We start from the raw sequence: 14,585 nt of genomic DNA, 5'->3' as shown, positions 1-14,585 counted from the left end.
TGAGGGATTATAGAACAAACCACACACAAGTACCTGTGGATATGAGTATCACACCGTGAATGACAAATGGTGAATGTTTGGATAAATGACCCTGCTCCCAGCCTAGGCGGGGAGGGGGGAGGCACAGGGAGAAGAAGCAGGCACAGATGAGTCTTGCTGGTTTAGCTGACATCTGTTCCTGCCCCGTGGTGACTCAGAGCCCTCAATGCCCCTCCTCTTCCAGGACATGTCCCAGTCTCTCTGGTCTACCTCTAAGCCTCAATTTTGACGCATTACCTAATATCAACCCATGGCCAGCAAGGCACAATTTTACATGTAATTTCCACAGTGGCCAGTTTTGTTCTGTGGGTGCCCCCTTTGTGTGCTGATCTGGGTTGGGGGGTGCTAATTTGCATAGGCATTGTCCCTGCTCTCTAGGAGCAGAGACCTAACAATACATAAATGGCTATTATGGGGTGCACAGTGATGAGGTCTGGGTTGTAAAAGTGTTACATATTATAAACTTGTTCTACAGATTATATTACATTCAAACTTTTTCTTGACAATTCTTTGAGAACATATAACAGGGTTTTTAGAGCCCTGGATCGGATGTTACATGGAAGCCCGCCCCCACCATCCTGGTGACAATCTTCTGGCCCCAGGAAGTACAGGGACCCTTACCTTTGCTGTTGCAGGCTGGCGGGTGTTCCTACTCGGGGAAGGCCCAAGCTTCCTTAAGAACCTGTTCCACAACTGTGTTTAGTAATTGTCTGCCAAACCAAACCAGACCAAACCACACTCACTCTGCTATAAATACCCTGCGCATGTGCCAGCCTGCCTCGCTCCTGCCCCTCTCCCTTCCCGTGGAGTTCCATATCTGGTGTAATAAGCCACTTGCCTCTTCCCCGACACAGAGCTTCAATCACACCACCTTCTAGAATGAGTCGAGGAAAGAATTACACTTGGAAAAACAAATGCAGGTTGGGGGAAGGGCCTAGGGGGCCTGAAGAGTTCAGAAGAGCTATTTCTAACTGTTGTGATGAGCACTTGGTATCCACTTGGAAAGTGAGAGGTGCCACTGGAGGCATATAACCACCCAACTTACTACACACTCTGCAAAGAGCCACTTTCTCCCCCGCCCTTCTCCCTTCCCCCTGAGCTTGACAGCTTCCTGCTCCTTCGGCTTCAGGACAGATCCATCCACTTTGGAGGCCACAGGGGGCAGATGGGCATTAGAACTGTGCTTGGCTGTTTAAATCTGCCATCTCAAATCCTTGGGAACACAAACCCCTAGCATGCATTACCAGGCAGTTGGCCCTGGGTAAGAGGAGGGCAAAGCCATGTTGTCCTAGAGTGTTGCCAGAGCTGCATGGTCACATTCCCAGACGTACCATTTGGACAGCCTACCTCTTTCCTTAGACCTCACACTGTTGGCATCATTTCCCCACAGAGGATTCAGAACTGGCCTGAGGATCTGGCCAATGGCTTCAGGGGTGATTTCCCTATTGTGACCCTATAAGAACAGACTGGACCGCTTGTCCAGCCACTCAGCCTAGGGAGGATTTTCTGCCTGAACACAGCCTCCTTTTGAAAAGCAAATAGACACATCCTGGAGACCCGTCCAATGACATCCCCAAGATGTGGGTTAGCAGAGATGCTCAGGTGGGTTAGCTGGGTTGCTGGTTGGTTGCTGCAGTTGGGGAAGCTCTGGGAGTCATAGGGTTGGAAGACAGCTCTTCTAGACTATTCAGGAAGCACTATGAAGGTTCTGGAGTCTCCTCCACCAAAGGTATGACACCCTTCATGGACACATGGGCCACAAGAAGAACATCACGGCAGGCTGCCTTGTCCCCATTGTCCTCCTCATCCTGTTCCTGACCAAGCTCAGGCTCATCCCATGCCAAGTGGCTCCACATCACATACTGTTCTGTTGACTTCCAGGGATGTCCCAATCTAGGGCTCTCCAGCAGAACAGATGCTCTGGGGCTCCTCCAGGGCACCCACAGAGCCCCTGTAGTGGCCAAGACTGGAAATGAGGGGTTAGGATGTCTCTGCACATGGCCCCACAACTGGACTGTCTTTTTAGTTACTGTGAGGAAGACTGGTCTTTCACCATGTATTCCTCATCTCAGATTTCCTTGAAACCCATCACCATCTCTTCGAATGCTTCAAGATTTCCTCTCGGAAGATATAGTCCTTCTGCCACTGGACCATATGACAAGACTGGGGAGGAAGGAATCAGGAGGATCTGTGGGGGCAAAAGGGCAGAAGAGGGACCAGAGCGTGAACACTGACCAGGAAGCAGAAGCAAGAGTTTGAGGGGGCTGGTGCCACCCGGCTATACAGACACTCTTCGTCAGGTGCCCCAGTCTCACCTGGGAAGGCAGGGAAGGTCCTTGGTAGCAATGGCTGGTTTTCCAAGGCTGCTCCCCAGGTTACAAAGTCCATCTGAAAGTCCCAGTCGGATACACGGGACTGGCCACCAAACTACCATAGTCTGGTACTGGAAACCTTCATTGACTTAGTTCTCTGAAAGGGCAGCCTGGTGCAGAGGCCAAATGGGTAACTAATTGATGGTTAATCCATTGAAAGAGCATCCTGTCCAGTGTGCAGGAGGCTGGTCGCTGGCCGTCTTGAGACAGTGTAATTCAACTTAGGTAAAATGTACTTCTCTCTCCCTTCCCGTTAGCTCAGCATCGAATTCCCTTTACTGCATTGACCTCGCCCATAAGGCCTGGACAGCAGGTCCAGTTTGATTTAGTAGTACAGGCCTAGGGGAGAGCACGCTACTCACAGCCTGCATGGTGGGACCCTGACCACTGGGCACTTTCAGGATAGCCCTTGGTTACTGTGGTGGCCATGCCCCTATGGCTCTTTTACCATGCTCCTGCTGAGAATGTCGGAGTACATAAGACGTGCCCCTCTTACAATCACTGAATAAGTGTAGAACGGCATCGCCATGACCCAAGCTCTAGCTCCTGGGTCCTGGCCACAGGCTGAGCTCTAACCCTGCCGGCTGGGGGTCAGGGCTGAAGGGAGGGGCAGGATGGTGAAGCACTTTGTTCATGGAGTCCAGTTGTGGGACCCCTCCACTCAGGAGGGGAGTGAGCTTGCCAGGCCGTGAATGCCTGTGCTCCGTGGCCACCTGCTGGGAGCCTGGGGATGGAGGCCTGGGGATTAGCCGGCGCTGCACCCCCAGTATAGCAGTCACAGATGCAGACATTTCAGACAAGCGGTTCATCAGAACCTCAGAAAGGCAGGGAACAGGGACCCCCATTCTGTTGCCTGCTGTTCCCAAGGAGAGGTGGCACAGGAAATGCTGGAGCACACACCGCGAGGCTGTCCGCCACCCTCTCCGGCTGTCCACCAACCCTCTTGGGGAGGGTTCTTGTCACAGCCACACTTCCCTCCCCAGCTCACGTTTTCCACACTCCTCCTCCCTCTGGTGGCACCAGACTGTCTGAAAGCCCGTTCTTCTTCAGCAGAGTCACGGTCAATTCTGTGCCTGCCTCCATCCTTTGGGAAGTCTGAAAGCATTCCCACTCATGCTTCCATACCCCATGCATGCTCACAGGCTGGTGCAAACCGGAGCACCCCTTATATACTGACACAGGCCCAGCAGGTGCCCAGATGTGCAAACACCAGCCTCACCCATTCTCTGGCCCTAATAAATGCTAAAATCTGGAAGAATGGCCAAGCGCAGTCATACCCTCCCCTCCACCCCCTCGACTTTGTTTTGTTGGCATCAATTTCCCGGGCACCTAGAGATGGAATTCTCCTACTTCGCTTTGAATAAGCAGCACCAGTGCCAAGTAAGAGAAGAGCAGAGACTTTTCACTGGAGCACGCAGGAATGGAGCTTTTTCTTTGTCAGCGGTCAGGTGGCTACACTGGAGCCTGTTATTGCCAACAGTGTTGCTGTCATCAGTATCTTCATTTGTGGAGAGCCTGCTGTTATCAGGAACGCCAACCAGTTAATAAGAGTAGAGCAGTAGATGAGACAGCACAGGGAGCCTGGTCATAAGCTTACCTCAACAGTATGCAGCAATTAACAGTATACATTTGACCAGAGAGACAGAATCAGTGAGGCGATCTTGCTCTGATTTTTATCCAATGAGCATGTGCCTGGGGAAGTTTGTGCAAAGGTGGTACAACTCTATTGTCCATTGATGCCTCTCTCACTGTAAGGACCTTGTCACCCTGAATATGACTCTAGTCTTTAAAGAGGTGTGTGTGTGTGTGTGTGTGTGTGTGTGTGTGTGTGTGTGTGGTGGTGTTTTTTGTTTGTTTGTTTTTTATGACCCTAAGTTCTAACTTCATCTCAGCTCAACAAGCTTTGTTTCCACACTAGAGGAAAACTGGCCATGCTAGGCTTATCGGTAGGCAGCCTGTTAGTGTGAACCCCTTTGGAGGAGTTCTCAATGATAATTTTTATTCTTTCATCATATTACTTGCTGACTTTGGAAACTAGTCCCCATATAAGCTACAATGTAGTATACTTCTTAATGCATGCAAAATGTCACCATACCTGTATGGACAAAGAACTTCTTTGAGGAAGACTCTTTTGGGGCAATGGAGTATGATATCCTGGTCTCCAAGTTCCAGAAAACTAAAGCCGGAGGCCTGGCGATCTGAGAGAGATGATTCATTTTCAGAAATACAAAATTAAAGCTGTGCTGTCTACTTAACAGGTTTACAACCAAATTGGAAATATATATGAACCCCCACCCCCACTCCCACCCCCACAATGGATCCCAAACCCTTAGACACTTCACTTCCTGGTTCTTTCCCTCTCCATTTAGAGGGCTTATTTTCACAGACTTTGCAATGAGCATGTACCAAAGAACAAAGGGAGGAGGACTGAAAGTCTCTGTGTCACCTCAGGGAATGTACATTTGTTCCAGTCAGACTACTCTGTACCTTACATGAGCATAGGTGATGTCTGGGTAAGGCTGTAACCTCTGTAGTACTCAGCCAATGAGGAACCAGGGGAGGGACTTGCACGCTAGGAGATAAATTGCTGTAACTGCCCCGAGTGTGCCTGTCCATCAAACACTCGCTCTTGCAAGAACGTTGATTAAAGCCTCACTTCACTGTGCTCCAAGTCTCCACATTCCTCTTTTGATTTGGGTTAGTGGGCTTATTTCTCACAGCTGGAGTGGCATCAGTTGGGAGCCAGACTCCCGTGATCTGGTGTGGCTCATTCCCACACTGAGTCTGGATGGCTTGTGTGGACCATAGACATCAGCAGAAGTGATGGGATGTCACTTCCAAGACTAGGTTATAAAGACTGCGGCTTCTGTCTCTGGCATTCCCCTCTCTCTCAGATCACTCAGTTGGGGGCAACCAGGTGCCATGTTGAGAAGCCCTGTGGAGAGCCCCATGTGGCAAGGAACTGGGGGCCTCCTGGGGCACATGAGTGAACTTGGAGTGAGCTTGCAAGCAGCTCCTCCTGCCCACTCCAGCCTAACATGACAGCAGGCCCACCTCCAATATTTTGGGGGCAACCTCCCAAGAAATCCAGAGCCAGAACCACCCAGCTAAGCTGCTTCTGGATTCTTGACTCTTAGAAACTGCACAACGTAATAAATATTTATTGTTTTTGAGCCTCTGTATTCTGGGATAATTTGTTAGTAGCAGTAAATGACCAACACAGACAGAGCATCAGGGTCCCAGGCTGAAAGGATCATGCACGGGCTCTCTGTTCTTGAGCAACAGCAGGCCCCCCTCTCTGCCTCTGTTCTCCCCTTGTGCCCACCTCCTCCCATCTCCTTCCCTTTGCTTTTGTCTTACCTTAGGATGCTTAAAAATAGCACTAGCTTGAACTGGAGTGAGCAGCAGGACGCCCCCCTGGAGATTGCCTTGGATGTCAGCCTGAACTACATCTACAAGGTGAGTTACACACCCATTTCTGCTCACCATCCAGACCTACTCAGCAGTTGTATTATAGGCACTGTGCCAGCCACCAGGACTGATGCTGTGGAGGGCTCACAGCCCCCTATGCCTGGGCCTGCCCCCTGAGTACACCGTGGGGGGTTTGACTTTGGGCGTTGGTGCGTGTTTTCCTCAGCTCCTGCCTGGCATGGCCAAGGGGCTCATGATGCCATCCCCTCCTGCCCAGCCCCATCTCCCAGGGATGCCATCCCTGGCCTAGCACTCTCTCTGTTCTCCAGTTCCTAGCTCTGTGTGCCCTAGCCCAGCCAGGGGCCTACACTGATGGGGACCTCCTGGGCCTGATTGAGCTGCTGTGCCGAGCTGGCCTGGATGTGGGGCTTCGCCTGCTGCCCAAGACTGATCTTCAGCAGCTTCTGCTTCTGCTCCTTGAGAACATCCATGAGTGGCCAAGGAAGGTACCATGAGCCAAAGCCAAAGCCCTAGCCTCTTCTCTAAGGTCCTGAGCCTCCTCACATAGCCTTGTCACTAGGGATTAAAGTGCCCCTAGAGTACACTCAATGGGAATAGCAGGCTTGGAGGCCACCAGGATGCCAGGGAATACTCCCTCCAGTCCCTGGCCTTTGTGACCACATCTTACTTCTGGCTTCCCTGCTGAGTGGGCTGGTGAGGAAGTCAGGGTGGAAGGCAGGCCCTCTCATAGCCCACCTAATGCCTGCTATCCCCACAGCTCCAGAAGCTGTGCTGCAGCCTGAGCGAGGTGTCCGATCACCACCACAACCTGCTGGCGCTCGTGCAGTTCTTCCTGGACGTGACCTCCCGGAGCAGGTGGGTGCTCCTCCACCTTGGGCTCCTCCCTGTGACACTCCTCCCTTCCCCTGGAACAGGCTCCGGTGTAGGGATCCAGAATCCTCCCCATCGGTCCCAACAAACCTCCCCCTCCTGCCCAATCTCTAAAACTCAGGAGAAAGAACTAAAAATACAGCTCACTAATGAGTTCATTACGAAAGGAAAAAAAGCCTAATTTTCTTAACATGATCTTATTAGCAAAACAATTGCCTTATACAATTAGCTTCCGACTGCAGCGCCCGCCCCGTCTGCTGCTCCCAATCCTTGGTAGAGGGTTCCTTCTAGTCATTCAGACCTCCGCTGCAGGAAGTCCCCTAATCACCCCTCCCCCACACCTCTCCCAAACTCTCAGTTCATCTTTCTGCTTTATTTTATGCATAGCATGGCCTTCTGCCAGAAATTCTCCTACTGTTTGTTCCTTATTTATGGTGACTCTCCTCTATGTTACCTCCAGGAGAGCAGTCCCTTAGCGGAGTCACTGCTCTTATCATCCAGCATCTAAAACAGTGCCTGACAAGCCTACGGCACTCTAAATCCTTTTTTTTTTTTTTGAGTGAACAAACAAGGTGAACAAATTCAGCCCTCGGGGCAATGAGGCCCATTCTCTGGACCTGGCCCCAGTCTCTTCTCTCCTTCCTTCCCCCCACTGTAGGCTACAGCCACAGGGTATTCCTTGCCCATCCCTGAGCCAGGAAGACCCCCGGCCTTCATAGGCACCTCTGTAGTAACCCTCCACTGGGGCCATCCCCCTGCACCTCTCTCTTCAGGGGCGGCTTCAGGAAGCAGGCTTGGCATTTCATCCAGACCCACATCCCCAGGGCCCAGACGAGTGCCAAGTGCCATCTTCCTCAGCTCAGATTCAATCCTGAGTTGGAGAGTTCGATCTCCTGCCTGTGAATCTGGTTGAAAGAGAGGAGGCCTCTCCACAGTCCTGAAAGGAAAGTTGTTGCTCTATATTTGAAAGAACTGGGCTTCTAGAAGCTCTCTCTGAGGCCTGTAGGTATGAGTACTAGACCAATGCCTCAGTGGGTGCCATTTGCATTAAGCCCAGACACATGGGACTTTTTCCCGTATGATCTCAGGAGGCTGACCTCTGCCTTAAGCCTCCCTGCTCAACCCCAAACAGCTAGTGCACTGCATTGCACAAGTCAGAAATTGTAGTCCTGGAAGTCTCTCTCATCCCCAGCTCGTTACCCCTGTTCATCACTAAATCCTGTCCATTCTGCCCTCCAAATCCCAAACCCTTGTTTGTGGTTGCCTGTCCGTGTCAGCTCCATGAGAACAGGTATGTGTCTGGGTCACAGCCACCTCCGTCCCACCTGCTCCTGTTTTCCTATCACATCTGTCACCGGGATGGTGGTAGTGGCATTTTCTGTGTTCATCTCTCAAAGTCCTCTCTGTGGATACATGGGATTATTGTGTCTCTCCCTCACCTTGCTCCCCTGTTTGCACAGTGGAGTCCAAATGCCTCCAGGGCCCCATGTTGTCCAGCCCCAATTTCCCATTTGCTCCTAGCAGGCCATATTATTTGTATTTGTTTTTCTCACTTTCATGTGTATATATATATATATATATATATATACACACATGTATGTGTGTGTTTACATACATATACGTGTGCGTGTGATGAACCTCATTCTTTTTAATAGCCACGTAGTATTTCATGGTATGCACACAACCAGTCCTCCATTCTGGATATTTATCCAGGGTACAAGCTTTGTACATCTATGCAGATATTTCTATACAATGAACTCTTTGAGGTGAAATTGCAGTCCTAAAGTATATACATTTAAAATTTGGCCTCCAAAAAAAGCTGTATCAATTGAGAATACCACCAACAGACATGAAAATGCATGTTTCTACACTGTGTATTCTCAGTTTTGTGTGTTTTAGTCAATCTGGTGAGTGAAAAATGTCATACTCTGATTCTAATTTTTATTTCTCTGATTGCCAGTGGTCTTTTGTGTTTCTTTTATTGTAAGTTATATCTTGATGCTTCTTGCCCATTTTTCTATGAGGTAATCAATCTTCTTATTAACATTGATGATTGTTTGTTATATATGCTTCAGAACTGTATTTTCTCCTAAGGCTGTACATTGTCCTTTTTAAACCTTTGTGCATGATATTTTTCAGTGACCTGAAGTTTGTGGAGTTTTTTTTTAATTTTATTTTAGAATACATTTAGATTTACAGAAAAGTTCTGTGGATAATATAAAGGGTTGATTCTAATTAAATCTTTCTTTCTTTCTTGAAAAGAAAGGCCTTCCCCACCCCAGGATCACAAAAATATTATGTTATATTTCTCCCAATACTTACATTAACTTTGTTACTATTGGTTTTTAATCCCGTCTGGAATCTATTTTTCGGAGGTATGAGACAGGGCTCTAACTTGATTTTTTCCACCCCTGAAGAGCCAGTGAGGCCAACACCAACTTTTCTTTATGTCTTCATGATCCACCTTTCCCAGCAGACTGGAGACTTCCTTCATCATCTCCTAAATTTATGATGTCATTTACCTATTAGTTGAATCAAACAGATTTCAGGAATCCGTGTCTTTTACAGGGTGTTGTTGTAGCTCCAGGGCCTTTGCTCAGTGTTCCTTAAATGTCAGGAGTTAATACAATGGAACAACCTCACCTCCCTTTCAAACAGACACACCAACTAGGGTGATAATTCCTAAAGAGGGTTCATCAGCAGGATGGGTGTCATCTGTTTAATTAGAAATTTTATCTTAATTTCCTAAATAGATAAAGCTTTCAAACCGAATGAAATTCAGAAGGCACTGTAGGGCACATGTTTAAAATGTGCCCCTACCAGCCACCCAGCCTGCCTCCATTTCTTGTGTGTGTTTCTGTGCATGTTCTCTCTGCCCTTCTTTTCACTTCAACTAATGTTTTGGCAATCATTCCAAATTGGGTCAGAAAGAGCTTCTAATTTTTCTTTACAGCCACCGTGGCTGTGGTCTTTAGTTAGCCGCCCCCCGCCCCTCACCCCCTGCTCCCTGTGGGGGCAATGTTGCAGGAGCTTGCTGGCAGCCTTGTTCTGCCCTCACTGGTGGCTGCCCCACTGGGCTTGGTGCCCAGACTGACCCCCAGGAAGGAGGGCGTATTGTTGTGCATTCTGTCACATTCTTAGTCTACTGACTGGTTAAGCACAAAGTGAGAACTGTCACCAACATTTGTGTGATGCACATCCCCACCCCGCCCCTCGTCCCCCGCCCCCATCTTGTTGACCAGGACTTCAGGGATGCACTGTAAATTTAAGGAGAGTTGAGCTCAACCATGAAAAATGAAAGTAAATACTGAAGCCAACCATCTGAAATGGGGCCAATGGGAAGGCTTTCCCTTGGAGGAGCATCAGTCTTGGGACTGTGGCCACTCTGGTGTAGCTCCAGGGGGCTGTGGGGAGGGGACTTGCCCTTCCAGCTCCTGTGCAGTGTCCCCAGTATGTGTTCTGAGCAAACTTCTGCAGACACTCCCAGGAGCCAGCCCTTTTAGGGGGAGGACAGAGGCCAAGGGCTGCTTTCAGTCCACTGAAAGCTGTTGTACACAGGCTCTGGGACCCACCTCCTTCACCACCCGCGAATGTTTATTAGATATCCTGTGTATGCTGCTTAACTGTGGCCTCCAAAGTGGAAAGGAAGATGAAACCAGCTTGAGCAGGCTGCCGGATCAGCCGGGTTCTGACCAGCAAGTAGCAGCTGGCTGCTAAATGCAGGAGCCGTGGGAGAAAGTGGCCTTCAGAGTCTTGAGGTCTTTGAACACTGGGGATAAGAGCACATGCAGGCACACCATAGCTTTCCCCACACCCTCCTTGTTTTCCTTCATCTTCCATGCTGCTCGCTCCCCTCAGGGTAGGGCCAAGGCCTGTACCATGGTAGAGTGTTATGTGCCCCCCCCACCCACCCTTGCACCACCCCCAGCCCCCAACCCTCCCACCCCCAGCTCGGTGCAGGTCCTAGACCCCTTCATTCTCTCTGTCCATCTGCCTCTGCTGCCTTCATGTCCTGGGTGCCGTGTTCCACGCTGACTCCCTTCCTGTGTGCTGCCTCATGTGTCCTATCCCTGCATTGGCCCCTGGCCCCTTCTGGCTAACCAGGACCCATTCTGAATCGCTGACCAGCCTCCATGGGTCCCTCAGCAGATTCCAGACATCGCCACTTCCTGCTGCTGAAACCTCTGAACACCAGCAAACAGCACCGTCCCTTCTTTCTCCACTGACTTCTCCACCCACACACCTAGTGGACCCACGACTCACCTCCTTCCTTTCCTCCCGACCCCACCTCCCATGGTCAGGACCCCAACAGTCCTATCCCTTCCAGACCTTCTTTACTTATCCTTTCTTACTCCTATACCTTTCACTTTTTATTCTCTACTGACTGTTCCTTAATACATACATGCCTTCATGCGTCTCCTCCCTTAGAACAGCAATTCTGCCTTCACCCCCTCCTCCAGCTCCTGCTACACCTCCGAGCTCCCCTTCCCCTGTTCTCCCTTACTCCATCCACCCAAAACAGACATTCTGAACCCTGCCCCGCCCCCTCCCCCCGCCCCGGCCCCGTGGTGGATTCTTCAGAGATCAAGGGTGTCATAGGAAGTTCTCACCTGAGAAAACAGACATTCAGGCTCTGTGGGTGGGCAAGGCCAGAACATTCTAGAAGGAGGCAGCCAAGGTCCAAAAACCCTCGAAATTTCAGAAGGTCTCAAAATCTGGAGGAACAAGAGGCAGGATGAAGGTCATGTCTACGGGTCAAGGGGCCATGCTGGAGCTGAAAGGGCAGCAAAGGAAAACTGGGTCACAATGAAGCCAGGAGTGTGAGGGGTTGTGGCTGAAGAGGATCTGGCTCACGTTTATGAGTGGGTGTGCATGGGGTGGGGGTTGGTAGGGGTGACCCAAAGAGCCAGGAGTAGAGGAAATGTACTTCATCTGGCACTGTGGCCAAGTTGCCTTATCACCACTGACCTAATGGCCCTTCCTCAGGAACAAGCTTATTTTCTTCCTTGACTTCACAGTGTTAATTCTCCTGATTCCCCTCCCCCTCTTTGCCCCATCCTTCTCACTCGCCGTCATCCATTTCCTTCCTCCACTGCTCCTCAAGCCTCAGTTTGCCTGGGGATTCTGCCCCGGTCCCTCTCCTGTGGTCACTTGGCACAGTCTCAGGGAGCTTTCCGGGCTGAGTGCTGTGGTGCTCTGTCTATATGGCCCTGCTTCAGGACTCCAGCTCCCCCTCCCCAGGTGCTGAGTTTCACCCTGCCAGTCTACCCCAGGATGCCTCTGCTGAAGATGGTTACCTTATCTGGGGCTGGGTGCCTTCCTCGGGAGCAGCCCAGTGCTGGGGGCACAGTGGCCTGTCCCTCTGCCTCGACCTGGGATATCTCTGAAGGCCCTTGACAGCTCCAGGGGTCCTTGCAGGGTCAACCACGGGTTCTGCTGTGACTACATTGCAACCTGGATTTCCCCTTTGGCTCAAACCTGCTTCCTTCATCCTTACAGGAGGTCGTCTCAAGAGCACCCCTCTCCCCCCTCCCATAAATTCCCTGCATGCTCACCTCCACTTCAGAGTCCACCTCCTAGGGAACTTGACTTGATACCCCATCTTGTCCACATTCATGGCTGCAACTCCAACCATGTGCCAGCAGCTCCCAAGTCAATACCGTTGGCTAGACTTTTCTGCTAAGCACCAGATCTGTGTGGGCAAGTATTTCAGGTTCCACGTGTGTGAAACAGAAGTCACCACCTTCTGAGGAGGACCACCTTCTCCTGTCTTCCTTGTCTCCATGTTGGCATTAGCACGTGCCCACTGTCTGAAGCCCAGGGGCAGTCGCCTCCAGCTCCTCCTCCCCAGCAAAAGACATCTCTCCCACCACCCTCACACGGTTGCGCCTTTTGCCACAGCGCCCCTGAATTGCTGCCTCCTTCCAGGCTGTCTCCCATCTGACCCATGCCTCCACTGTCCAGCCTTGTGACCTGGCTTCAGATGCACAGCCAGCCACGTCATGCTTTTGCTTTGTTAAAATCCCTCAGGCTTCTATCCTCAGGATGAAATTTAAACAGTGGCATACTAAGACCTTAGTGCCTTCTCTTCCAGTCTTACCTTAACCCCTTCGCATGTCCCCAGCAAGCTCCCAAACTCCAGCCTCCCAAACTCACAATTTGTCCCCGAGTCTTTTCATTTTTTCTTTTTTTTTTCTTTTAATATTTTTTGGGAGAGCCCAAGTGGGGGAGGGGCAGAGAAAGGGGGACAGAGGATCTGAAGTGGGCTCTGTGCTAACAGGCTGACAGTACAGAGCCTGATGTGGGGCTCGAACTCACGAACCGTGAGATCGTGACCTGAGCCAAAGTAGGACACTTAACCACCGAGCCACCCAGGTGCCCCATTGTCTCTGAGCTTTTCAACGTCAGTTCCATCTTCCCAAAGAAGCCTCTTCCCTTATCCCTCTCCTCCTTCTCTTTGCCTGGTTAGCATTTCCTCGACCTCAAGACTAGGCTCAGACGGGAGACATCTCTCCCAAGATACTTCCTGACACAGGGCCCTGATTGTTGGCACCCTTGGCTGACTCCTTGGGCTAGGAGCGTCTTGAGGGGGGAGGTGTGACTTTGCTTTCTGGGACCTTGGAGCCTGGAATGAGGAGGGACTCGTGTGTGTGCATGCTCATACTCATGGAGCTCTCGCTTTTGGAGGGCAGAGCTCAAAAAGCACAGAGTTGGTTTTTTAGTAGCCAGTTGCAAATGGAAAGATGGCTTGGGCTGGCTAGGAGATGGTGCAGTAACATTTTGAATGTGGATTGCATGTAAACCTAGTGAGGAAAGAAGTAGGAAGTATCCAGAGACAGCAGGGGCTGCACCCGGAACTCAAGCATGATCTCAGCTTTTGATAGATAGGGAAGATGGAAAGTAGGACACCAGAACAAGGCAGATTGGCAAACCACGTGGACCAGTGATGGCGCCGGTGGAGAAAACTAAGGCCCATAGAAGGGACTTTTGTGAAGTTGGTTTTGAATAAAGGAGTGCTGTTTTGGGCTGGCAGTGACATGTCGACACTGATGAAGAGAGGACAACACTACCTAGTTCCTGGTTTGCTCCCCTCTTCTTTGTTGAGGAGCATCATTTTTCATCTCAACTCCACTACTGATAGAAGGGAATCGAAGCCGCAGACAGCATGGGCAGAGACTGTATGGAAGCCTCCAGCTGTGCGGAATGGGTTTAAGTCCCCTGTGGTGGGTGCAAGCACGTCCCACATCATTGCTGGGGGAGGAGCACATGGGGTGCCCTGGGTCAACGGAGACCTCTGGAGGTGGGAAGGGAGGGCAGGATGAGCTCTCTTCACTCAGCACAGCGTATGCGGCGGGCTTGAGGCGCCCCCCACACCATTCCCCAGGGACAGTTTGTGAGCACATACACAGAAAAGGAAGCTCTGCTTTCTAGGATTCCTAAGAATAAATCCTACCAGACTAGCCTCATTTATGTTTTGACAGGCCAACCAGAATAGTACTCTGGAAAGGACTGTCTGGGCTTTTGTAGGGCGCTTGGTAGAGACTACCATTGTATCCTGAGGATGACAGGAGAAATGTCGGGCTTCTCATCACAGGCGCTGCTGGCCATCAGAGCCTGCCTGGAGGGCAGGCCCCCAGGACACCCAGAGGCTTGTCTTCCCTGACAGGTTGGTCAGGGCAGACCCAGTATCTCAGATGAGGCCATTAATGGAACAACGGTCAGACTCACACATGACATGAATACAACTGACAGCGAATGGAAGATTCCAGAAGATCTCAACAAACCACAATGACAGTCTGAGAGGAAAAGGGAGACCCAGCTGCACAATTAACAACAGGATCTGGGAAATGAGATTTGACAGCAAGACGTGTG

At 50.7% G+C, this 14,585-nt stretch overlaps 1 protein-coding gene across 7 annotated transcripts in view; it reads left to right on the top strand.

Moving 5' to 3' along the window:
* Positions 1-14,585, top strand: part of FAM178B (family with sequence similarity 178 member B) — a 116,206-nt gene that overhangs the window by 71,154 nt on the left and 30,467 nt on the right. For all 7 annotated transcript variants that reach the window (XM_040453954.1, XM_040453952.1, XM_040453950.1 and 4 more), the window contains exons 10-12: positions 5,777-5,870; positions 6,152-6,328; positions 6,601-6,698. In XM_040453954.1, coding sequence (XP_040309888.1) covers positions 5,777-5,870; positions 6,152-6,328; positions 6,601-6,698 — 369 coding nt within the window. The remainder of the gene's footprint in view (positions 1-5,776; positions 5,871-6,151; positions 6,329-6,600; positions 6,699-14,585) is intronic.

This window comes from Herpailurus yagouaroundi, unplaced genomic scaffold, assembly GCF_014898765.1.
Source record: "Herpailurus yagouaroundi ecotype Mexico unplaced genomic scaffold, PumYag 210, whole genome shotgun sequence".
Taxonomy (NCBI): domain Eukaryota; kingdom Metazoa; phylum Chordata; class Mammalia; order Carnivora; family Felidae; genus Herpailurus; species Herpailurus yagouaroundi.
Note: the sequence above shows the minus strand (reverse complement) of the source record. Positions and strands in the feature narration are given on the sequence as shown.